This window comes from Sitophilus oryzae, unplaced genomic scaffold (assembly GCF_002938485.1).
Source record: "Sitophilus oryzae breed Bouriz unplaced genomic scaffold, Soryzae_2.0 scaffold_488_pilon_pilon, whole genome shotgun sequence".
Taxonomy (NCBI): Eukaryota; Metazoa; Arthropoda; class Insecta; order Coleoptera; family Curculionidae; genus Sitophilus; species Sitophilus oryzae.
Window position 1 is genome coordinate 196,499 of NW_022147071.1, and position 26,150 is coordinate 222,648.

Sequence of the window (26,150 nt, forward strand, 5' to 3'; positions counted from 1 at the left end):
CGGCGGTTCTTTCTCTCCCACAAGAGTCGGCGGTACTTCGTATTCGGCTTCGGTCTTTCGCGCTGTAAGTGACTCTTGTGAAAGGTGCGTGACCATACGCCATTGAGGGTGCGCTTGGTACTGCTATCTGACGACGGTACCACCCTCGAGGTACTACGACTCTTTTGTTTTGAATTTCTCCAATCTCTTCGTTACTTCGTCTCGGTTGATTTATAGGTGTGGACTAAAACGCTTCTACCGAGATGAATACTGCCTGGATTTTTATGTAAGTACTTTGTCGTTGTTATATGAAGATTTTTTGTTAATAATTATTCAGAGAAAGGCGTTAGGTGTTGCTATACGAGTAAAAGGCTGTGTATTATGTTTATTACTATGTGTATTTAAGTAAATTTGTCTCGCGTGTTATGTTGTAACAGTTTTAATGTATCCAAGGAATTCTGTATTGCGAATTTTGATTATGTCTTGTTACCGACCAGTAAGAGGTATTGCCGTATTGTTTTTATTATTATTGGTATCCGCGTAATATTTTGTAACGGTTGGTTTTAATGTAGTAACATAGTAAGAAGAAAAAATGTGTTGCTGCTGTTTCAATATGCTACAGTTAGTTAGTGTTTAGTCGAATTAAAAAGTCAAGGATAAAATAAACATTTCTTTTTGAAGAATGGTTCGATTTTACGTATTCTTTGGTTATTTTTTTAATAATTATACATTTTTATTAGAAACAAATTGTGTCGTTTCATGATTATAGAAACATGAATAAACAATAAAACGATTTTTTCATTGAAACATTGCATTGAGATGAAAGAATCATATGGAGATGGAGAGTTTCAATATGTTAAAGTTTAGTATGGACCTTTTTTATCATTCAAATTTCAAGGACAGACGCTCGTAAGAATTTGATAAATAATTTTAGTCCTGAAGAACTACAGGGACAAATTAAATAACTAAATACAGCTAGCAATAAAGTAGGTCTAAAAATGAATTTAACAAAAACTAAAGAAATGTACAACGAAGAAGTTGAAGTTGAAGAAAATGAAAGAAATTTTTAAAAGCCTTGAATCTTCCTGAGACTAAAAGAAAATGTGATCAAAAAGCTTTATGATCCAAGGTGCTGTGAGTAATAACAGATAAATAATTCTTTCAAACCAAAGTAAACAAATATTTTTTTAATATTATATGATGTGCTGAATAATAAAAAAGTAATACTAGAGACGAAAGATATCTCGGTTTTGACAGTTTTCTTTGACATTTCCTTTGATAAATTTGAATTTTTGAGACTTTTTTTGAGGTTTTAGTTTATCGTGTAATCGGTTTTATGTATAGTGTATAGATCTGGAAAAACGTTGTTTCTGAACTTGACTACAGTAAGATTATGGAAATCTTGCCAACCGTTTATCTGCCTTTTCGTTAATCTTGTGACCCTCGTGTCCAGGTACTTAGGTTAACGTAACATTGCTAATTGCGACGATTTTACAGCGGATAGTTCTCGATCTCCAATATCAATCTTACCAAAGTTATGGCATGAATACTCAGTGCAGGACTTTATTTTGCCTAATTTGTTGAGCTTCTCTGGGCATTCTTTGACCAACTTCGAACTGATGGTTACTGAGTTGATCGCTTTTAAGACACAAGGATTCAATTGCGGAAATTTTGTTTGGCTAATTTATAGCTCATACCCAACGCTGACAGGATCAGGGTTGGGTAGTCCAAGCAGACACACTCTCAATAATAATTTATGTAAGCGAAAAAACCTTTCTAAAACCCGGCAATTTTCCAGTTATTTGTTCTACCGACATAATAGCAAACACAATAATTTTTTGTCTTCTCAAAGCTGCTGTAGTGTATTTTGTAACAACGCAAACGTTTACGCTATGTCCCTGATCTAATCGACGCCACCAATTATTATAATTTGTCTTTGTGTTATAATTTCAATATTCTCGACATTTCTCAAGTTCCTGAAAGTTTATAAACGGCTGTTGTGTTTTTCTTTTTTCGTTATTTTGCAAGAAGGTGCATGGTGTTGCACATTTGTGGCGATATTTGTTTAATCTTGACCTTATTTGATATGTCCATACGATTTATTTTCAGATAATATGTGTTTTATAACGTTACTAGCGTGTACCAGCGACTTCCTTCGCGTCATATTAATCATTTGTAATGGTGATGATAAAGCAAAGGAAGAATTGCCATTAACATACAAACTGGATAAAATTTTCTCACATTTATGTCAGCATAAGAAAAAACAACATGGCGATATTATTGTATAACTTGGTAATATTTGAGGGGTAGTTTCATCTTGTTGGAATTTGACTTTCGAAAAATCCGTTTGCCAAAAATAAGTTTTTTACGTCAAGCAGTTTAATCAGAATCGTGTTTTTTTTTTAAAATTCAAAATATGTAAAAAAAAAACAAATAAATTATGCTTGTCCAAGCGTTTTCCCGAAAGACTAACCGTTTTTTAAATAACAAATATTGTAATATTTGAGGGGCGTTTTCACTCTCTTGGAATTTGAGATTCGAGAAACCCCTCCTTATCGAACCTCTACACCCCACAGTCAATCCGTTTGCCAAAAATCAGCTTTAAACGTCAAGCAGTTTAAGCAGAATCGTGATTACTCAATGGTCATATTTTATGAAGCACCCTGTATAAATTTATAAAAAATCTTAAATTAAAAATTTTTCCGAAAAACTCACCGGTTTCTAAATAAAAAATATTTTAATATTTGAGGGATAGTTTCACCCCCTTAGAATTCGAGTTTCGGAAAATCCCTTCTTATCGAACCTCTACACCCTAAAGTCAATCTGTTTTCCAAAAATCAGCTTTTTACGTCAAGCGCTTTAAGTAGGATCGTGATTAATCAATGATCAGATTTTTCGAAACACTCTGTATACATTTTTAAAAAATCTTAAAATATGTAAAAAAACAAAATAAAACATACGTGTTTAAGCTTTTTTTCGGAAAATTGGCCGTTTTTTAAATAAAAAATATTGTAATATTTGAGGGGTGGTTTCACCCTCTTGGAACTGGAATTTCGAAAAATCCCTTCTTATCGAATCTCTACACCCTAGAATCAACCTGTATGCCAAAATTGAGCTTCTTACGTTGAGTGGTTTGAGCAGGATCGTGATTAATCAGTATGTCAGTCACTTAAGGATTTTATATATTAGTATAGATATTATACAGGGTGTACAGGGTTTCTGATTGCATTAATTTTTCGTCAAATGTTTGATTTTAAATCCCATTTTAAATGAACTTTGTGGCAATATTTTATGGTTTCTGTAGATGGGAAATCCCATTTCAAGAAGATTTACTGTTTTGATGATATATAATATAAAATCTTTTACAGTTATTACCGGTAAAGGTCAGATGGATATGATAATTTTCGACTACCTTGACTTTTGAAAGGAAATATTAAAGATAATGCGCTTTTAAATATCATCCGCATATTTTTACCCGAAATATTATTAGAATTTAAATGTATACATATACTCAGAATTTTCTGGAAAATCATTTAAAATTGATTTTGAAATAATTGTTCAATGTTTAACAGCAATTAGATTAAACAAGAAAGAAAACTCAGAAAAGATCCAGCAGTTCCCAAAATTTAAGCAATTTTTTTTGGGAAATTTTCAAAGTAAAATAACTCGAGATCTACCAGCCCTGAAAATACACACACCGGAAAAGTCTAGGGATATTACATTTTATCCAGCCATCGTCAGTAATTTTATTATTTGCATTGGAAATAAAAATGCGAAATTTACCGAATTTTTCAAATTTACCTTGATTTTTATTGAACTCCAAAAAAATACACACATTTTTTTTATTCTAAACTGTGAATTAAAAAAAAAAGATAAAACCATTTTTACTTAATAAAGGGTATGGCCTCCTCTACTGTTCATTATAGCCCTACATCGTCTCTCCATGCTCCTGATCAGGTTGTCGATCTCTTCTTGAGGTACAGCATGCCACGCTGCATTCACGGCCCGAACCAGATCCCTACGAGTTTCACGAGGCATATCCATTCTCAAAATTCTTCTTTGGACCGCGTCCCATACGTGCTCGATGGGGTTGAGGTCAGGAGATTGTGCCGGCCAGGGTAAGATGTTTAATTGATGAGCATTTATAAATTCACTTACCGCTCTGGCTGTATGAGGCCGTGCATTGTCATGCATGAGAATCAAGTTTCTCCCAAAATCATTGGCATATGGTAACACGACAGGCTCAAGAATTATATCACGATATGTGATTCCTGTTAGAAACCTTTCAAGAGAAACGAGATCGGTTTTTCGGCCTAACTGGACTCCTCCCCAGACCATAACTGTTCCACCTTGATAAGGGTGCACTTCCTGAACATGATCCAACCGAATAAGATTTCCCGGTCTTTCTCCATACCCTAAGCCTTCTCGAATCAAAGCGTGACTCATCCGTGAAGAGAACATTGGCCCATTGTTCATTCGACCACTGAACATGATCTTGAGCCCACAAATATCGTAACTCTCGATTTCCTCTCGTTAAGGGTTGAGCTCTCCAGGGGCGTCTGCTTCTTAAATTGACCTCTCTTAATCTATTGCGAACAGTGTCAGGACTAACGGTTACATTATGTGTTTCCTGGAGAATTAAACTAAGCTCTGGTGCCGTAACAGTCGGTCGGCGTCGAGCATTTAATTGTAAAAAATGATCTTGCTGAGGGGTAGTAATGCGATGTCGCCCTGTGTGCCTTTCAGCAACATCACCACTTTCACGGTAGCGTACACTTAATTGCGATATTACACTTTGCGTTGTATTTAATGCTCTACCTACGTCGATTTGGCGCATTCCAGCTTCGAGCATACCCATGATCAGGGTTCGGAAGTAGTTAATTAAGACGTAATTTACCTGATTAAATGTCGTTTAATACTAAACTAGAGTTATTTGAATGAATTAACTACATGAAAACTACGTTAGTAAACTATGTATTGATATTATGAATAATTTTTCCTTTGTATGAGGTGTAATAGAGATAATATGATGTAAATATTATATTTAAAACCATATTTCTCCTGTTTTCTTAAATACATTATGTGTTTTTAAAGCTTCAACTTATTATAACCTCACCTAAAACCTTTGACATTTGAAAGTTACATACATAAGTTACATAAACTACACCCTCTACATAAACTACATTAACTACATGTCATGTAGTTTATGTAGTTTTTCAAAGTAACATGTAGTTTTCCGAACCCTGCCCATGATCCTTAGCATGTCGTCTCTGTTAAGATGTCGACGCTCCATAATGTCGTTTAATACTAAACAGAGTTATTTGAATGAATTCTGGCCAGTTATCATAAAAAACATAGTCAGTACAGGTTAAATTCGAACAATTGATGCTAGGTGCTTTTTGTATTTGACAAAAAATGCACAAACACTTCTGCAAATATCCCAAATTTAGAAATAACTAGTGTGACTACTTCGTTTCAATCGAAGTAGAAAGAATCGGCCTACAAATATGTGGTTGTTTATTCAAAACATTTATTTTTAACTTTAATAAAATGATATCCCTAGATTTTTCCGGTGTGTTTATTTGCAGTTATTTAAACCACACCCTGTATATTGGTCTAATTTTCTTTGCTGTTTTCACGAATAATTTCGTCCATATAAATTATAAATAAAATTATTATTCAGTATTAAAACTGCAAAACAATAAAAATATACACACTTGACAATACGCGTACTTAAGTTCTTTCTCTTATAACACCAATCTTTCGAGGCCACTCTATCTAAAAAAAAGCTTAATAAATATTTAAACAATTCTAATTACAAATGATAATTTGCCAGTGCAAGTGAAAATGTCAAAGGCGTAAATTCTTTCAGAAGAGGCGCATTATCTGTCGATTAGAAACGGTATTTGTTAATAAATTTGTCAAATAATTGTTACTTTCTAGTAGCGAAGTCACTTTGATAAGTTTTATGTTGTGTGCAACACTGTGATCATAAAATTAAGAAATACTATAAAAAAAATTAAAGAAATTTAATAATAAATTATAATTGGGATTAATTCTTTTGATAGAATCAAAATAATAACAATAAGAGAATCTTTGATTAAATATTTGATATAAGAACATATCCATTAGAAAGTAAAAATATATTTAAGTATATATTATTATAATAATTTATTTGTTTCTGCTAACAGAATGTTAAACGGATGAGACTGAAAGTAGATAGTCTTGTAAAGTAAAAGGTTAAGGTAGATTTATCAACATTATTAAATTATCTGCACAGCAAACTATCTATGTACAGGTTCATTATTTTAACATTTCATACTGACTTGCTATGTATGTATTTGCAAGGCTTATAAAATGTGTATTGAGAAAATAAAAAAAGCCAATTACCAATAGCTGAAGAAATGTGATACTGGGATTTAGGGCATACATTTCTTATGGAATAGGGTTAATCATACTTAAAAATATTTAAATTACCCAAGTCAAACTGTAACAAAAACATTTATCAATAAATTTTCGAAGTCGATGGCATGTGTCCATCAGGAGCTTACCAATAGCTGAAGAAGTGTGATACTGAGGTGGAGAGGATAATTTTCTTATGAAATACAATTATTTATACTAAAAACTATTTAAATTATCATAGTTAAACTGTAACAAAATTATTTATCGATAAATTTTTGAAGTTGATGGCCAGTGTCCATCAGGAGTTTACCAATAGCTGAAGAAGTGTGATACTGGGATTGAGGGCATACATTTCTTATGGAATAGAGTTAATCATACTTAAAAATATTTAAATTACCCAAGTCAAACTGTAACAAAAACATTTATCGATAAATTTTCGAAGTCGATGGCATGTGTCCATCAGGAGCTTACCAATAGCTGAAGAAGTGTGATACTGAGGTGGAGAGGATAATTTTCTTATGAAATACAATTATTTATACTAAAAACTATTTAAATTATCACAGTTAAAGTGTAACAAAATTATTTATCCATAAATTTTTGAACTTGATGGCCAGTGTCCATCAGGAGTTTACCAATAGCTGAAGAAGTGTGATACTGGGATTTAGGGCATAAATTTCTTATGGAATAGGGTTAATCATACTTAAAAATATTTAAATTACCCAAGTCAAACTGTAACAAAAACATTTATCAATAAATTTTCGAAGTCGATGGCATGTGTCCATCAGGAGCTTACCAATAGCTGAAGAAGTGTGATACTGAGGTGGAGAGGATCATGATTGCAGAAAACCCTGTCTTTTAATTTCCAGAATGCTCTTGAGGCGCTGCTAATCCTGTGCTGAATGTCAGATTCGATATTGGCCTTTTCCGAAATCAAACTGACGAGGTAATTGAATTCCGTTACATATTCCAACAGTTCTTCTCCGATTTTTATAGCATTGTTGTGATCTTCCGGGAGAATGCACATGATTTTTCTTTTGTCGATGTTCAGCTTTAAGCCCAAAGCCAAATAAATATCTTATATTATACAGACGATTACAAAATCTCTTATGTAAGACCCATCAAAGTATTTTTGCAACCCGACGGAAATAATACACAAAAAATCTTAAGTACTTTCTACGCCTATAAACGTAAAATTTCTAATTAATGTTAATACGATACTTTAAAATTCTAACGACATTTTTACCTAATTAAAGGACGGTTTATAAGAAATATTCAACGATACACAGCGTTAAGAAATACCTGTATACACGAATGACAGATGTTAGGAGGCGTCACGTTGGAACAGCTCAACATCCGAATCATCCTTAAATTTCGTAACACGAAATTCAAAATGAAAGATTGTACTGTGGCTGGTATAATATCTTTGTTGTAGCTGTTGTGTGTCTGCTAGCTGTGTCTTTGGCTAGAGAGTAAAAGCAAAAACCTTGAAGCCGCTAAAGTTCAGAGGGATCGTTTCTCTAACGACTCGAGGAGTGTTTACATACGTGTGTGTAGTGGATAGATAGTAAATTTGTACGAAAGCTGAGCTGCATCTGAATCTGAAGCAGTTGCAATTAAAATAAAGTGTCCCGAGAATGGGTTTTATTGTTTTAAGTTGTTCAATTATTCGAGAAACCTGTTTAGATATTTGTCGTTTCAGAGAATAAATTGTTCAAGTGAGATTTCTTTCAATTATCAATCCATTTGTTGACGAATAATTTTTGTGGTACATATGTATAAAATATTGACTAACCAATGTACCGGGTGGCCAACTAAGAATGGACGTCGGCAGTATCTCAGAAACTACTTATCGTATAACTTTGGGAAAAACATTCTAAGAAGTAAATCGACCAAGAGAAATCGCTGGAAATTATTGCCAAGTTCGAAAAATGTCCGCTAGGGGGCGTTTTTCTGAGAGCCAATCAGAAAACAGAGTTTTTCTCAAAAATATGCTGGTGAACAGGTATTTTAAATATTACTATTGTAATTGTCGAGAAATTTGTAATTTTTTTGATATAGAGTATTTTGCTCTATCTCATAAAATAAACTGGTGGGGGAAGGTTAAACTTGATTTTATTAAAATAAGGATAACTCTGGTTTGGGTTAGCCGATTTAAACAAGGAAAAAAAATTACAAATTTCTCGACGATTACAATAGTAATATTTAAAATACCTGTTCGCCTGCATGTTTTTGAGAAAAACCCTGTTTTCTGATTGGCTATCAGAGAAACCTAGCGGACGTATTTCGAACTTGAAAATAATTTCCAGCGGTTTCTTTTGGTCGATTTACTTATTATAGTTTTTTTCCCAAAGTTATACGATAAGTAGTTTCTGAGATACAGCCGGCGTCCATTCTTAGTTGGCCACCCGGTACAGGATTTTCAGAGATACAGTCAGAAAACAGACCTGCAGGTATGGCCTGATATGATATGGCTTAAGATTATGAATCCATTATCTATGGCCCATATCTAGGCAAAATTTTGTAAAATTTCCATTTTCTTATTTGCCATTCCAGTTGCGCCCTCTAGAGGTTCCCTGGAAGGAACATAGATTCCATGATGCCGTAGAACGCCCTCTAGGAACACCCTGTACAGTTAGCGTCGTATATTTACCTTATTGGTCTTAAGTAATGTTATTTAAAAAACGGCTATTCAGTAATTCGAGGTAAAAATAATGACTTGTAATGTAATCTATAGTATTGTTCTAAAAATATCCAAAATTAAAAGTAAAATAGTTTTACGAAAAATACTGCTGCACATATACCTATAAAAAATCGTAAAATACCGGGTGAAACCGATCATTAACCGAGTCAAAACAAAACAACAGTTATATAATCCAAACTCATCTAGTTACCTTTTGTGAAACTATGCCCGTTATAACATCGCTGACCCCGATTTGAGAATGAGCATGCCGAATACTAAATAAGTATGAAATTATTACGGTGATTAACCATACAATTAGCAATAAAGATTCGGAAGAAGCATAGAGAAATTATACTTTATTTCATTCTTATCAAAAATGTATTGATTTTGTTAATTTTTGTTTGCCAACTTTTGAGAAATTTAGAATAATTATATTAACATAAAAAATCGTATTTTTTATTTCAGAAATTGTGATTATAGTCTATTCATTAGGCATCCAGTTGGCTTGGCATGTAAATGATCGTAAATGGACTGGCTGTCCAACAAATACGCTGTGATTGTCACTGAGTTAGTTAAAAAAATAATATATTCTTTTAATTTTAATAAATCCTTGGTACCAATATCACCTTACCTACCTAAAAATCTGTCTATATTGTTTTATAGTTGTAACAATATTAAATACTGGGAATTTTGTAATAGAACATTGTATAACAAATAATTACCTTCGTATTTTTTTCGTGGATTATTTTTGCAGTATCTATATTCACAAAAATAATACGACATTGTAGTGTCAAATATCATTATGTGCAAATTCAATGCATGTGTATTATTTCTATAATTAGGCATTAGGCATTGCCTAAAAGATATATGTACTTAAAAATACTAAATAGAATGATTAACGTTTTTTGTAAGACAGACTTATTTGTAAAAAAAATATTTTCACAGCAAATGAGTGACATACTAGACGATATAGTTATTATTATTATTACAGTTGAAGCTTCTGAGTGCGTTATAAACAAGAAGCTTCATGACGATCTCGGGATTGAACGAGCCTCTATAGCAATGCAGAATTTTGTTCTTAATCATTTCATGAGAAAAGGCAGTCTTCTCATTCATTTTAATTTTATTTTTCATTAGAAGACTGACAAACAAGATCTTAGAAGTCCATTTTCTATAAACAAAAAATTGTCGAGCCTGGAAAAACGATACTTTCTGATGAAAAAGCTATCCAGAAAGATATTATTTTCTGATTAGTAAAAAAAACAGCATGTTAAAATTGTCTCTATATTTCGAAATGATCGAGACATCGCAAGCCGGACTGACCAGACCAGTCAGCATCTCTCGCTGGTCAAGTGAAAGAGAGTGAAATTGAACGTGGCCACCGATCAAGGTCACACGGTGACCTTCCCAATAAAGAAAGTATTTTTCGTAATGGCTTTTAAAATCGACCAAAAGCAGCCCCGGGCCGTAAGTGATTTGCATGTCGATCCATTAGTGTTCTCCGAATTCTCTCTGATTGCACCAAACTAGTTTAATGATTATTTGAGGATATTGGAAGAAGACGTGTAAAAATATACAGTGGGTGACAAAAAGTTTGCTTATAATGCCGGGTCTGGAGCAAAGCGATAAAAAGTAAACACGATTTTGAGACAAAAACAAAAAAAAAATTGAGACAAATTGTCCACACCGCAAGAACCAAAGACCAAAGTACAACAAAGTCAAAAGTTTAATTGTTGCGAATGAGTTTTATTAACCATATGTGATTTCACTGGTCTCCTACTAAGCAAAATAAAAACACATATACATATCACCACAATACACCAAAACACTTTTACACTGGACGCGCGTTTCGCTAACCATGTTAGCATCATCAGCAGATGATTATAAACTTTAGATATAATCATCTGCTGATGATGCTAACATGGTTAGCGAAACGCGCGTCCAGTGTAAAAGTAAAAGTGTTTTGGTGTAGCGTAGCAAAAAATACTAAGGAGTGAAGAAGCAGAAATAACTACTATCGAGGAAAATAATATCGCTTTATTTACTACAGACCAGGAAAACCTAGATTTATCAGAAAATAATATACCTCGTAATATGCCTGTATATGATGTATAGACTTCTCTTAGATCAAAATAAATTTTAGTTGAGTCAATAGTATTCGCTATTGCTTTAAGAAAAGTGTCTCTTTAATCAAGAAATGTCCCTTTTCAATCAAGAATTTTTGCATGAATCAAAGAGACTATTGATCTTGTAGCAAGAACTTCTTTGCATGTTCATTTTGGGTCAAGAGTGAAATACTTTGAACAGATAGATTCTTCTATTCTCTTAAGTAATTTTTTAAAGCTTATGAAAAGATAGTTAATGCTTTGGGCAAAGAAACGTCGTTCTTGGCCCTATTGAAAAGCGCCAATCTTTTGGGTCAATTAAATGGTACCTTTGCTAGGGACAGGTTCTCAGAGTCGTGGTATCAAAATGGCAATCCTGCTAACTGGAGTTTGACAAGCGGTCACATTCGCCACTCTAACCAACCATCCAAACTTGTCTTTTTATATTAATTTCTAGAATTTGTCTTTGATCATTTATTAATATAAAATTTTCCAACTTTTAAAAACATATTGACGGTCATTGTAATAGATATATTTAAATTACTATAATTAATATTCTTATTAAAATAAAGAAAAATAACTTTCGTATAGACACCGCCAAGAAAGTATCAAAAACAACATATTTTAATTGTTATATAATGCAAATTAACTCTTATTATATACATTAAAGTAAATATATCAGAAAATTGGAATAGATTAAATCCGAGTAAGGTTATTTCCAATATAATGCAGAACAAATTCTTTCGAGTGTGAGAGTGTTGTAATAAATTTACCTGGTTTTAATATCTAGTTCAACGGGCTAGATATTATTACAGAAAGGTGTTATAATAATATTAACGAGAAATATTTTAAGGTGATATTTTCGATCTTTTTTTGAATATTGCAGTTATAATTCTGGGATATTTGGGGTTTTATTGAATAATTATTTTTTCTGTGAAAGAATACGAATATTTCTTAGAAAATTAGGCAATTTGTTTATAAAGAAAGATTTAGTAACTATTATACAGGGTTGTTCACCACATACGACACGGAGTATTGTAGCTAAACGATGAGATTTTTACAAATTGTAAGTTTTGGGTTCGATGAAGGACTATTAGAGTTACAATTTAAAAATAATTTTACAAGATACAGAGTGTCCCAAATAAGTAAAAAATATCAAAGTTGTATTTTTTTAAACGGAACACCCTGTATATTATTTCATTTTTAGTTTCTACGAATAAAATAAAGGTAAATTTGATTAAGGTTTATTATACTTAAACCTTACCGTTTTTGAAATATTTTCAATTTTGTGAAATTGCAGTAAAAATTTTAAGGCTTCATTTCTCCAAGGGTATCAAAGTTTTTAATACTAAATATTTACTGAAGTTTATTTATTGATCAGTTATTTTGTTGCAATAATAAAAATAATACTACCTTATACAGAGTGCCTAAAAATTTATTTTAAATAATTATTACTTTCAAATGGCAATAACTTGTTTAATTTAAACGAAACACCTTGTATATTTTACGAGAATCAGATGCACAATTTAATTGTCTATCAAATTATATTATACCATTTTTTACCTATCTCTTTAAGTTTCCGTAGAAAATGCATTTTCTTGTAATTTAGAACTTATTTATCAATATACCCATGGAATATTGACATTTTAGATTATTTTTAAAGATGTACCAAATTTTTAAAGAGTACAGATACTAATATTGTCGATATAATTTGTTTATTTTATTAAAAAATAAAAAACTGTTTAAATATTTGTTAAAGGGGACCAATTAATATGATTCCAGTATTCAAACTACATTAACTGACCGTTTGCGTTGATTAATAATAATTGCTCTAAATACTAAAAACTGAATTTTGTATGGACAGTGTGATAAAAAGAAACACCTTAAAAATGATATTTCATTTTTTAATAAATACTTATTTATAACTACAGAGACTTTAATTTTGATAACTTATTATTATATTGATTTCTGACTCAAATCCACATTTATTTAGAATAATTTATTAACGAACATAATTAAGTATGTAATTAATTAGTATATGGGCGGAAATAATGCTGTTATATTTAATTAATGGTATACTCTTTTATAAAGATTTCAATAGTTTTCTTTTTGCATACAAATGGGTTAGTAATATTATCGTTTTGCTAAAAACGATAATATTACTAGCCTGTACATTTTGTACATTTGTTGCTTTAAAAACAATCTAAAATGTCAATATTCCATGGGTATATTGATAAATAGGGTCTAAATTATAAGAAAATGCATTTTCTACGAAAACTTGAAGGGATAGGTAAAAAATGGTATAATACAATTTGATAGACAATTAAATTGTGCATCTGATTCTCCTAAAATATACAGGGCGTTCCATTTAAATTAAAGAAGTTAATGGCGTTTAAAGCTAGAAATTATTTAAAATAAATTTTTAGACACTCTGTGTAAGGTAGTATTATTTTTATTATTGCAACACAATAACTGATCAATAAATAAACTTCAGTAAATATTTAGTATTAAAAACTTTGATACCCTTGGAGAAATGATGCCTTGAAATTTTTACTGCAATTTCCCAAAATTGAAAATATTTCAAAAACGGTAAGGTTTAAGTATAATAAACCTTAATCAAATTTACCTTTATTTTAATCGTAGAAACTAAAAATGTAATAATATACAGGGTGTTCCATTTAAAAAAAATACAACTTTGATATTTTTTATTTATTTGGGACACTCTGTATATTGTAAAAATATTTTTAAATTGTAGCTCTAATAGTCCTTCAACGAACCCAAAACTTACAATTTGTAAAAATCTAATCGTTTAGCTACAATACACCGTGTCGTATGTGGTGAACAACCATGTATATGTTACTTTGAAGATTTCCATAAAAAATGATTTTTTTGCTAAAATTTTGAGAACCACTGGATCTTTTCTGGATTTTCTTTCTTGTAAATTTAATCTATTACCTATGTTGCCATATTATCAAGAATTTGTGTTTTTTAACTAAAAACTAAAAAAGTTTCCAAAACATTTTTCCAAAAAAATTTCAAAAAAAATGTCGCTAAAAGAACCTCATAATCGTGTTTTTGGGGTCGAAATATACTACCTCTAAAAATTTTGTTTACAGTTGCTGTTTACAGTATTCTCCGATGATGGCAGCACTGGTGGAGAATTCACCAAGCCTGTAAAGGTATACGGAAATTTTAGAGCAATGATTATTCAGTAACCGTACAAGATACTTATTATTTATAGAAATTGTCTTACTCACATTCACCAACACGTTCCGCATTCAAAACGAGTTAAAAAATATATGAATTCTTTGCCAGTACCGATACAAATAACCTACCAGTAGCTATTTCAAATTTAAATAAACCTGAAGAACACACCTTCACAATGGATCTTTATTGCGTATCGTTTAGCATAAAAATGCAAGATAATTGCGAAACACATGAATAGATATTAATAACGGTAAAAAGTCAACTGAGTCGTAAGTCTAGCCTGAAAGAACGTTATTTTCTATTGATGCACACAACCAACTTATCATATATATTAATTCAGGGTTCTTCAAGCGGTTCACCTGACAGAAGAGGTAAATGTTAAAATAATTATTAATAGATCGAAAGGTTAAAGAACAGAATCGAAATACCACGAAAAATGCCATTAGTACAGTAGCTAGAATAAGAAGAATCCAACCTTCTTTTGTTAAATACAACATAAAACAATACAGTTTGCTGAAATATATTTTGTAAATCTGACAGATCTATTCAAATGCAAATAAAAAGAAAGTTAGGAACAATGCACTTAGACAAACGTTACTCAATATATCATCACATTTTCTTGAAACGATTAGAAATCTGTCGGTTAAGTTGGTAGTGTCTCTTAGTTTTTTGATGTTTTATACCAAATTATCCGTTTTATCGCCAAAATTATCATCGATTGTCTCTCCCACGCCGTCTTTGACGCCATTTTTTTTCGATCATACCTTATTACCTTTTAAGAGACCGTTATACTCGCACCGTTGCCTACTAACTATTCGTTTAAGTAATTTTGTTTTATTCAAAACCGCAACAAGATCGAAACAGAATAATTAATCGCAATTGCATCGTGGCCGATTACACAAAAAAATCATAGTTTCTCTTTGTTGCAGCTCGATATGCATAGTTTCCTCTGCTGTGGCGTTCCCTGCTCAGGAAGCGAAACCGACGACAGAAGAGAAGCCGGATCAAGAGTTCGTTTTTGTCCAGTCGTCAGGGTCAAAAGCCAAACCGATCACCAGGAAGGACAAAACAGTCGATAAGGTATAATATATTATGTAGATTTAGATTTTATTCACTATTGTGTCTCCCTTTCCTGAATTATAACTCACCATACAGTCTAAGGGCTTTGATAAAAGCCAGTATCTGAGACGGTTTTGCAAAGGTTAGTTCTTCATCTCCGATAACAGTCGTACTAAAGTTTATGACATGAGTGTTCGTCGTCTCGGCGCACTCAGTGATCAGGTGTTCTGGTGTTTCCTCATTTTATCCAAAGAATCAGTATTCGCCGTTGTTTCTTAGCTTCGATCTACGGAGGTGTTCATTGAGAAGACAGCGTCATATTAAAAGCCCCGTGACAATCCAAAGATTGTTCTTACTTAATTCAAGGAAAATAAAGTCCTGAAAAATTTCTTCCAGTGTCTTAGACCGTTGGAGCATTCCTATTCCAGGTTCTTGAGTTCAGCTTGGGAAGCAGAACGGTTCTGGTCCAGTTATTGGAGTGTTCGATGAGTTAATATTTCGTGTAAAAGAAGAGCCTTGCTGAACAAATTTATTATAGTGTCCTGATTCTGGATTAACACAGATTATTCAGTATTAAATGGTCATCTTTGCTTGTTTTTGAATATTCGCATGTCACCTACTGCGTCTGTTCTCATTAGTGATGGGAATAATCGAATTATTTTCACCATCGAATAATTAGTAATAATTCATATTTCACAATCAAATTAATAATTCGAATTATTTAGTAGTATTATAAATTTAACCTAAAAATAAATTCGTCCCAGCTAGTGCTCGTCTAGGGGCTATTTTAAACAAATTCTGAACCATTGCCATACCTATATTCTATCACTGAATAAAAAATAAAAAAAATATTCTTTATTCAATGTATTCTATTAACTGTGCCGAAGCCGTTTAATAAATTAAACCATAATTTAAAGTTTTAAATTTAAAAGTGCCGAGTTTATGATTGTTTCAATTCCTATTGAAAAGCTCATATCTAAAATAAAAGCTTCTTCTAAAACGATATAAGTATGTCCTTGTTTACGTGCGGTTCGTATTTCTTTTTAGTTTATCAGTTGCAATCAATAATTATTTAGATAAAAGAAGAAAATGAATTTTAGTGTTCGGCAGGTGTTCGGTGAAATTTGGGTGAGATGGAAATGAACCAAATAATAGTAGTATTCTTTCGTTCTGAACGAAATGAAAATTTTCACTTAAACTGATTTATTCCTACGTGATATAGGAAATAACAATGATTTCTGGATTTTTCTATATCGGATCGTTCCTTTCTTTGTCGATTCCCTTTATAAATCAGTTTAAGTGAACACATCATACATCTTTCCGTTTTCGTATCCGAGGGAAATGAGGTGCGCCACCCTGTATTTTTACTGTATTTTTTATTTCTCTTTAAGGAAAGACCATTTGAGACAGCTCATAAGCTTCCACCCTCGTTAACTTACGCTTTGAACGATGAGGAAGAAGAAACGACGTCACTTGTCAAACTTATCAAAAAGAGCGGCAAGAAGGTCCATAAAAGGGCGGCACAAAATGCCCCAGCTCCAGCACCTGCAGGTACCAGACACTTAAGACTTAACACCCTTTAGACCCTTAACACTCTTTTCTCTATTAATCGGTATTCCTAAATCCAGAAAAAAAAACTACTAGACTATTTTTTTGCTTCCAAAAACCGAAAACATTTGATCTGAGGTCGTTCTCTATCTAATGTGTTTTGTGTCTTCTTCAGGTGCTATTAAACTTAATGTCGCTAAGCTCTTAGAAAAGTACAAACAAGAGATTAAAACCTCAACTACGGAAAAACCCTCTTCCACGGCTAAAACCACCAAAGCCTCTCGAAGAAGAATCGCTAATAAACGCACAAAAAAAGAGATTAAAGCTGAAGACTCTGGTAGGAATACATCCATCATTATCTGATTTAGACTCAACAGGATTTTAAATAATTTCCAGGTATTTCTGCAACTAGCCCGAGTCCAGTTTTGACCACGTCCAAGATCGCCCCGAAGAATATCGATATGGATGTGGTTGGGGCTGCCAGTGAGAAACAGAGGTCCAGAATTCAGATTAAGAAAGGTCCTAATGGGCAAGAGTATGAGTATGAGTACGTTTACTACTATTATGACGAGGACGATGAGAAAGACAAGGTAAGTTTTGGAGGAAAATATGAAAATAATGTTGAGATGTTATATTAAAATATTCTTAGAATAGAGTGTCTTGAACCGTTGGAGTCTCCCATACCATGTTACGGCTGGAGTCTTCTAGGTTCGTGAGTTCCGCTTTAAGTTGGTTACGGTTCTGGTCAAGTTAGTGGATTGTACGCTCATTTTCTAGCTAGATCGTTTTTTTCATACTATACCAGAGTAGGAGGACTTCACTTTCTTTACCTAAATTGTTCAACTTCTCTAGGCATTCGTTGAGCAATTTCGAATTGATGGTTACTGAGTTGAACACTCTTAATGCTGCTTGACTATCGGATAAGGTGGTTTTTTCTTGTTTCCGATAGTTCCTATCTAAGATAAGTTGTATGCATCTTTCGATAGCATATATTTCTGCTTGAATGATGCTGGGGTAGGTGCCTATATTGATTCGGAGTATTTAGTTTTCGGCCCAAATACCCCTATCCCTGCTGTTTTGGTTTTGAAAGCATTAGTACCTATACCACGTTAGAGCATGTTTTTTTTCCTGCTGAGCAATCGTTTTTATTGCTAATATTTTTTTATTGCTCAATACTATAGTGGGGTGTTTCTCAAACTTGTACATTCTTGTTGTGTCATCCACTGGGAATGGAAGGTCTGTGTGTAATCCACTGGGAATGGTGTGTCATCCATTGTCGCATGGGCCGATGACAATGTGCAGTGGCGTTAGGCCTAGAATGGTCACCATTGCTGCTGTTGGGCAGGTTCTCATGACTCCTATGACGCAGATGCATGTCAGTCTCTCCATTTTGCACAAGTTTTGCCTTGCTGTACGTTGCTCTAGTTTTGTTTATCAAGCAACTCCTCCAAAATAATCATGTAGTAGATCATTTACTTGTTATTTCAGAATGAAATATTTAGATTCAGAATTTTATCACATACTCACACAGAATATCCTCTACTGTAAAAATCTAAAAAATATGAAATATAGCTAAAAAAAGACCAATTTCATCAAGGACAATTATTACTTTACAGATTACCAATGCTCACGATGGTCCTGCCAAAAACACCATCTCCAGAAGTGACAAAAACAGAGAAAAGCCGACTCCAGAAGCAAACGAAGTAGTACCATCCAGAGGCAAAGCCAGAGGCAGACAACTAGGTGAAGATGAACCCGTCCAAGAAGAACGGTTACCAGCTAATACTAGGTTGATATAATTAATTTATGATTTTAAGTCTATATATTATTTCTATCTCAGATATATCAATATTATTTTCATAGTCTTGATTAAAAAATTTAGCATAAAACAAAATGTTTTTCTTTAGGTTCCCTCCAAGAAGCAGAAACTTGAACACAACTCCAGTACCAGACGAAGACGATGATTCTAAAGTAGCTGCTAGTAGAACAAGAACCAGGGGAAAAGCTACTACAGAGTCTTCTAACGCAGAAGATGATAACGTCTCTGATGAGACTCAAGTTAGTATCACTAGAGTATTTAGAAAAATATAGTTACAGCTGGTTATGTTAAAAGCTGGAAGGGTACATAAATAATCCCGGAGTAGCGAACAGTGATAGTTTTGCAGCAAAATGTGAGAAAATTAAATTAATTTAAACGAAACTGTCATAGCCGTTTCTAGATTAAAATATGTCAAAATCTGACACATTTGTTCTGTACAAATTTTACAAAACAGAGGCTGAAGAGATTTTGACCACCCATGTGAGAAATTTCCTCTTATTTACATCATTAAATTATTTATTAGATTGAAAATATTTTATGCATTAAAGTTTACAAAAAATAAAGATTTATATAGTCGAAAAAAGTCCGATAGAACCAATAGAAAAGTAACTATTTTGTCACATCTTTAATTAAATGTTGTTAAATAAATTAATTTTTTATACTATAAATATCTTTTTTTTCCTAATCTCCTACGAACTGATATAATATGACGAGCAATCTATTAAATTACTGTGAGATTATATGCCTCGATAACATATTGGTGCAGATTATTTTCACCCAAACTATACATTGATGCGGATTGTCTATGAACTCTTTCTGAAGGTCACAGAAACCTGAACGCGTAATTCGGTGTTCTTTCGCGTCTGTTGTAGTTAATTTGTGTCTCTGTCTACTAGAAAAATATTAATAGAAAGAGGAGGGGGGCCAAAAAATCTCTTAAAACGCCTCACAGTTTCTGTAAAGTATTCACTCTAAAAACCGTTTCCAGTTTTTGACAAAACCACCTGTTTTTGGAGCCAGAGGTTTAACCCAGTTGTTTAATTGCTTACCAGGGTACCAGGGGTCGTACTAGAGCTAACGTGCGCCGCCCTTCGCTCGACCTCGTGGACAGCGAGACGTTTAACACGCACTCCGCCGCCGCCCAATCCCCCAGCTTCCCCGCCCAACTACCCGCCGGACCGGTACGTTTTTTGGGCGCCACTCCGAACGAATTCTACGACCTCCCCGTAAATGTTTTTGAGAGAATACCGAGAGATACAGCTCTTTTTTGCACCTTTTTTGAATTAATCTAAAGTCCCTTGGCTCGAGCACCCAGCAAAGCACTAACTTTCCTGAAAGAAAACTTTGTGTTACTCTCGATCAGACAGCGCAGAATATTTTTATCATGACAGAAAATCTTTAACTGTCCAAATATTGACTCCTCTGTTGATTTTACAGGAAAGTCGTAAATCGGTTTTTAAAGGTCTGGATATACTGAATACAGGGTGTCTCAGGCCTTGTTGCCTGTTCAATTTACAAATAGATTTCCGGTGAAACAGGAAGTGACCGAAGTAATTGAGTACGTCAATCAATCCTGATTTATGTCATATACTAACAGACCAAATCTAGATTTTTTGTCTGAAAAAATAAAAAAGTTATATGGATGAGTCACTTTTGACAAACACCCGTTATATAATAATGTTTTGTGCTGTCTGGTGGTTATTTTGATCATTTTTACAGAGGAGTTAGTGAAATTTAAATCTAAAACTTGCACTGGCGATCAGTACTAACATGGTGATCTGTTAAAGAAACACAAAAACATTTCAATCAATCAATATTTTTCAATTTTTCGACTATCCAATTTCAATCGTAAAAGCATTCAGTCAATACAAAACTAAAACTAATTACTATCAATTCAGATTCCACATTCAACTCATAACCGAAACAACGTCAATCTATTCTCTCAAAACCTTCATCATTCTTCACCATCAGAAAACAATACTTTCTCACATCTTTCTGGCTTCTTTTTCTTCTATTTCTTCTATTCTTCTATCTGTCCTTGCTTCTCCTGTCGCTTCTTCTTCAAATATTATCACTTTCTTTTTATGCAATAATTCACAAACGTCGGGGATAGTATCTTTGGTAGGTCTGGAGAATTTCTTCTTCTACAGAAATAAACCAAAGATAGAAACATCGTCGACGGTACGTTACAGTTTCTTTACATAAGTGCTTATATTGTTTACAGGAGGATCCAGAAGATAAAGAGCCCAGTCGTGAACCAGCTCCGGTATCAGAAAATACCGAGGAAACGAAAAAGCCTGTGCCAGAAAATGGTGAACCAACCACCCCCATGGCGGGCATGGAAAAAGTAACATATTAAAAGTATTGTGATTCTAGATAATAATGAAATTTTGTTAAAGGTTGCGCTAGATTTGTATGCTATTTCTCAAGGAACTCAGAAACTGTTTGGTGAAGATGGAACGGAGATCAGTACTGAAGATGGAAAGAGTACAGGAGAAACTGACGGTAAAGGATAAATAAGTTATTTTTTTACAAATAGTAAGGAATGCAAGAATAACAAATTAATTATTTAACTCTTAACAAATTTATTGATTGGTTTACATTATTTCTAAGTACTATTTTTAGCTTTTTTCTAAGATTCATAGTAATCTCTAATTCAAATCCTGTGAAAATGTACTTATTACAAAATAAGTATTTTAATTCTTGTAGCTACCACTCCAGAGTCATCTTCAACCGAAGAAATCGAAACCACAACTCCAACTACCACAACTACAACAACTACTACAACACCAGCACCCACCACAACTACCAGAACTACAACCACAACTACCGAAGCCCCTACTAAAGGCAATATAAACAACCTTAATCTTTTTTAAAAATATTTTAATAATATTCTCTTTACACAGCTAGCAGATTCGGTGGCAGACGCACACCCCTTTCAGGTCGCAAAGGCGGCAGTACCACCACAACCGAAGCTTCTTCTCCCTCAGAAAAACCCAAAAAGTTCGGTAGACCCAGTGGCTCCTTTGGAGGTCGTCGCAACAAACCTACGCACGCACCGGCAGTTGAAGAAGACTCTCACAAGGAGGAAAGTAAACCAGTCAGTCAAAGTAAAGTAAGTGTTCCTCGTTTATTTGTATATCTAAGTCTATAAAAGATGTTAAATTTTGTTTTTTTGAATTATAGCCAGCAACTAGAGGAAGATTCGGAGGTCCAAGGACACGTGGACGTACCACCGCTGCTCCCGAAGAGAGGAAAGACGATTCTAGTACCTCTGCGCCAACGACCAATCACAAACCTACCCTGCCGAGGTCTAGGCCTTCGTTTAACAGTTTGAAGGGTAGAGGAAGGACAACTACTTCTGCTCCTGCATCCGAAGGTATGTTATTATTATCAGTTTCACTATAGTCAGTGTCATCAGGCGTTCTTATATTATGTAGAAGACAAGATCGTACCTATTGTCACTTTCTTCTACGGATTTGCGACTCATAGATTGCTAAAGATGTTATTGTTATATCGTATACAAACTGGTTCTTTTGTATCTCCAATATATCATCATACGACTATTGCACTCTTTCTCTTTTTTCTCTTTAGTTAAAACAGTTTTAATGTTATGCTGTTTGAGGATTCGCCTGAACCTTCTTGATCCTTTTGAATATGGAATCAAAAGAGAGAGATCATGTTCCTCAGTCTAGAGAACCAAGAGATATACTATTGTTGAGGGACTTTCTATAGAGTCACCATTTTAAAGCAAATCTATTTCAAGATTATTTAGTCAGCAATAAGCAGGGCCTATTTTACCATAAGGCCCGGTGGTCTGGGGGGCCCGTTGAGGGTTGTAAAATATTCATAAATGTTGAATTTTATCGGAAAAGAGGGCCCGAATTTTTGCTTGGGCCTTAGGGCCCGACCAGATGAAAAATAGGCCCTGAGTACATGCATATTATTTCGTATATTTTTCATTTTATTGATTTTATGGAAAGCACTGTTCATGAAAATGTTGTATCCTATGTTATAGGGCTTGTTTCTCTCTACAGTTTTCTGTCTCACAATGTACCGTTTGTGTCCAGGAAGAGTTCATAGTTTCATAGTTGTCGATTTTCGAAAGAAATCAGTACATGCATATTATTTCGTATATTTTTCATTTTATTGATTTTATGGAAAGCACTGTTCATTAAAATGTTATATCCTATGTTATAGGGCTTGTTTCTCTCTACAATTTTCTGTCTCACAATGTACCGTTTGTGTCCAGGAAGAGTTCAGAGTTTCATAGTTGTCGATTTTCGAAAGAAATCAGTACATGGCAATAAGAGATAATATGCTGCTGCATATGCTGTTGGCTCGATGATATAATGTTTTGAGAGGTTGGTAAAAGATTCAGAATGTTTAAAAGTTAAACAGCTTATCACAGAATCAATGTACCCAAACGACTTTAGAGACTCTAGAGTTCTACCTTTATTTATTTTGTGTAATACCATGTTGAAGTTTGTATTTTCTTTAGTTCTAGTTATGGTGTTGAAATTTTTGTTATTATTTATTTAAATAATACATATAAGGGTTGATTGAAAAGTGCATTATTGTAATCTATTTTACAGAAGCCCCTGCTGATTCAGAACCTCAAGGCAGTTCATCGGAACCTGTCAGTACAACTACTGCCAGAGCAAGACGTGTCCTTCCTGGAGCTACAGGCAATATAAAACCCCTCAGGTAAAAATATATCTTTAATTGAAAGTGGTGTGTTTTTTTCATTAAAAAATATATATCTTTAGACCAGGACCAAGAATCAACCTAGCTGGAAGACGCGGTGGTCAAACTACCACCACCACGACAGAAGCTAGCGCAGCTGAAAATAACAGCGAAGCTGAAAATGAAGAGGAAACTCACGTTGAAGCTGCAAGCGAAAAGGTAATTCTTTTTCCCCTTCTCTGTGTCGTATAATTCAAAACATTATAAATATTAACGGTTATTCTGGCAATTGACAACTGATACTTATCCAAGGAAATCTTTGATTTTTCTCGGTCGTAACTCCTGAGAAATTTCTTTGAGTATCTTAGACTGTTGAATGTTTCACCATTCCAAGTTACGGATTGAGTCATCCAGGTTCAAGAGCTTCATGTAGGTTTCGACTTGGGAAGCAGAACGGTTTTTGTCCAGTTAGTGGAGTGTCCGCTTCTTTTTTAGCTAGATCGTTAGCTTTTTCATTACCTTCTAAAAGATAGACACCACTGGGTGGCACCCAGAGTGGGACGACTTTATTTTATTTGCCTAATTTGTTCAGCTTTTCTAGGCATTCTTTGGACAAACTTAATTAACGTCTTAATGTGCCTTCTTCCTATATCTACTTCTTTTTTGCTCCCTGTATCCTGTTCCCAGATACAAGAGAATATACAAGAAAAAAATAACAGTTCAAGATACAAGAGTTTCTATAATTCTACCGAGAGTTAAAAGCGATGAAGATACTTCTTTTACCAACTAGATTTACACAAAATTTGATAAAAATATTTTTTGATTCAAGGATGAAGCTCCAGCTCCAGCTCCAGTAGACAACAGTCCACTGGGTCGTCTCCGCAACAAGCAAAATCGCGTCAACGTTCAACCTAAATCCAAGTCAACACCAACGGCTAGTGCTAGTGCTCAAGTGCAAGTGCGCAGAGTGAATCCTTTGCTCGCCAGAAGAAGACCTGGAGCCACTACTGAGGCACCATCGAGCGAAGCTCCTTCCAGTGAAGCTCCCGAAGAAGGTATTTGATTAAAAACAGTCATATACTTTAACACATTACACCAATAGAGTTGAGGTTGGAATCTTTAGTGTTAGGACAGGACAATAATACATTAGTTCATCATAATACACCAAAACACCTTACTTTTAACGTTGGACGCGTGTTTGGTTAACCATGTTAGCATCATCGGCAGTTGATTTAAATTCTAGTTAATAATAGTATATTACCTACCGAGGATGAAAGTGTTTCATTACTGTCTAGAGATTAACTAAATCTTGAGACAATAATGAAAACTTTCCTTCGAGGTTTGTATACTACACACACCGGAAAAATCTAGGGATATCATTTTATTAAAGTTAAAAATAAATGTTTTGAATAAAAAACCACATATTTGTAGGCCGATTCTTTCTACTTGTATAGTACCTACACTGTATAGTACCCAGGTACCTACTTAGTATTTTTTCCACATTATGGTTAACCTTCACATGCAGTGATTAAAAAAGTATTTTCTTATCGTTGAACTAAATTTAAAAATGCTAATACCTACTCATATTGCTGTTTTTTTATTTCAATTCTAATATTTGAAAATAAATATGTTTGATGTTTTGATGAATATGAGGATTTAACTTGAATTTTATCTTACAAAGTAACATTTATTAAGAAAGGACATATTTATTTAGCTGAAGAAGCGGAAATTGAGACTGAAGCAGCTCCCAGTTCAAGTACCACCACCGAAGAACCAAAAGGGCTCAGCAAACTACTGGCCGGTAGGAGACGCGCAGGCGCAAGAGTACCGGGTACCATCAGCCACAAGTAAAACAAAGGCTGAACCATTTTTGAACGATAAATTCTAGTGTGACAAAAATCAGACTTTTTTGAAATTCGAAAAAAATATTAAGATATCTCATAGGTACCATCAATAATTTAGCCTAATATTGTGTTGTGTGTTTTTGTAAACTCTGATTTGTTTGCTCTTTTTTTGAAAAACAGAGTGATATAAAAATGATTAATTTTTATATAGGGTGATTCACGACGTTGCGTTGGTAGGTTAGACGTTTAATGGTGACATATATACATAAAGGTCTAACCTAACATCGTCATGACTCACCCTGTATAAAATAGCGAGCTGTGACTTACATTATAAACAAACACCTTTCATAGGAGACTCCCCCTAACTGCCTTTTAGGTTTTTCTAAATTTTCTTGTACTGTACATAATCTAAGAACAATAGTATTTTTCTTACTACTTGTTTTCTCATCATTAGGTTTTTTTTAAAAACCTAATGAATAGAAATAATTCTCAGATCTTCTTTAGCAAAAGTTTTTGTAATCTTTCCTAGTTTTTAGTATATACCACCTATTCAGCCTTTCAGAACTTATTTTTAAACTATTTTTTAGATTTAAGTCTAAAAAAAATAGGCAGGCCTGACATAGTGCCAATATTGTTAGAATTATGATTAATGTATAAATATTTATATGCGTGTTCTTTATTTTTTTATATCTTATCCTTTATACTGATATATTTCAATTTAATAAAAAAAATATTGCTAAACATTTTTAAAAAAATTGTATGTAATTTATTGTATTTCTATAAGTATCTCTTTTTTGTTATTCCGTATTTTGTATGTTGTA

At 33.4% G+C, this 26,150-nt stretch overlaps 1 protein-coding gene across 3 annotated transcripts; it reads left to right on the plus strand.

Annotated features, from left to right (window-relative positions):
* On the plus strand, positions 1-25,802 carry LOC115886388 (flocculation protein FLO11). 3 transcript variants are annotated; one of them, XM_030905510.1, is made up of 17 exons: positions 1-265; positions 15,303-15,453; positions 16,824-16,983; positions 17,156-17,317; positions 17,377-17,570; positions 18,597-18,769; positions 18,888-19,038; positions 19,852-20,025; positions 21,024-21,146; positions 21,199-21,304; positions 21,509-21,646; positions 21,706-21,914; positions 21,986-22,178; positions 23,395-23,506; positions 23,569-23,704; positions 24,315-24,540; positions 25,200-25,802. In XM_030905510.1, exons 1-17 carry the CDS (start codon positions 243-245, stop codon positions 25,334-25,336), a joined length of 2,568 nt encoding a protein of 855 aa, XP_030761370.1. In that variant the 5' UTR covers positions 1-242; the 3' UTR covers positions 25,337-25,802. The 3 variants fall into 3 exon arrangements, with proteins under 3 accessions (XP_030761370.1, XP_030761371.1, XP_030761372.1); XM_030905511.1 differs by having other exon boundaries at positions 19,852-19,980; XM_030905512.1 differs by lacking the exon at positions 19,852-20,025.
* The last annotated feature ends 348 nt before the right edge of the window (positions 25,803-26,150 follow it).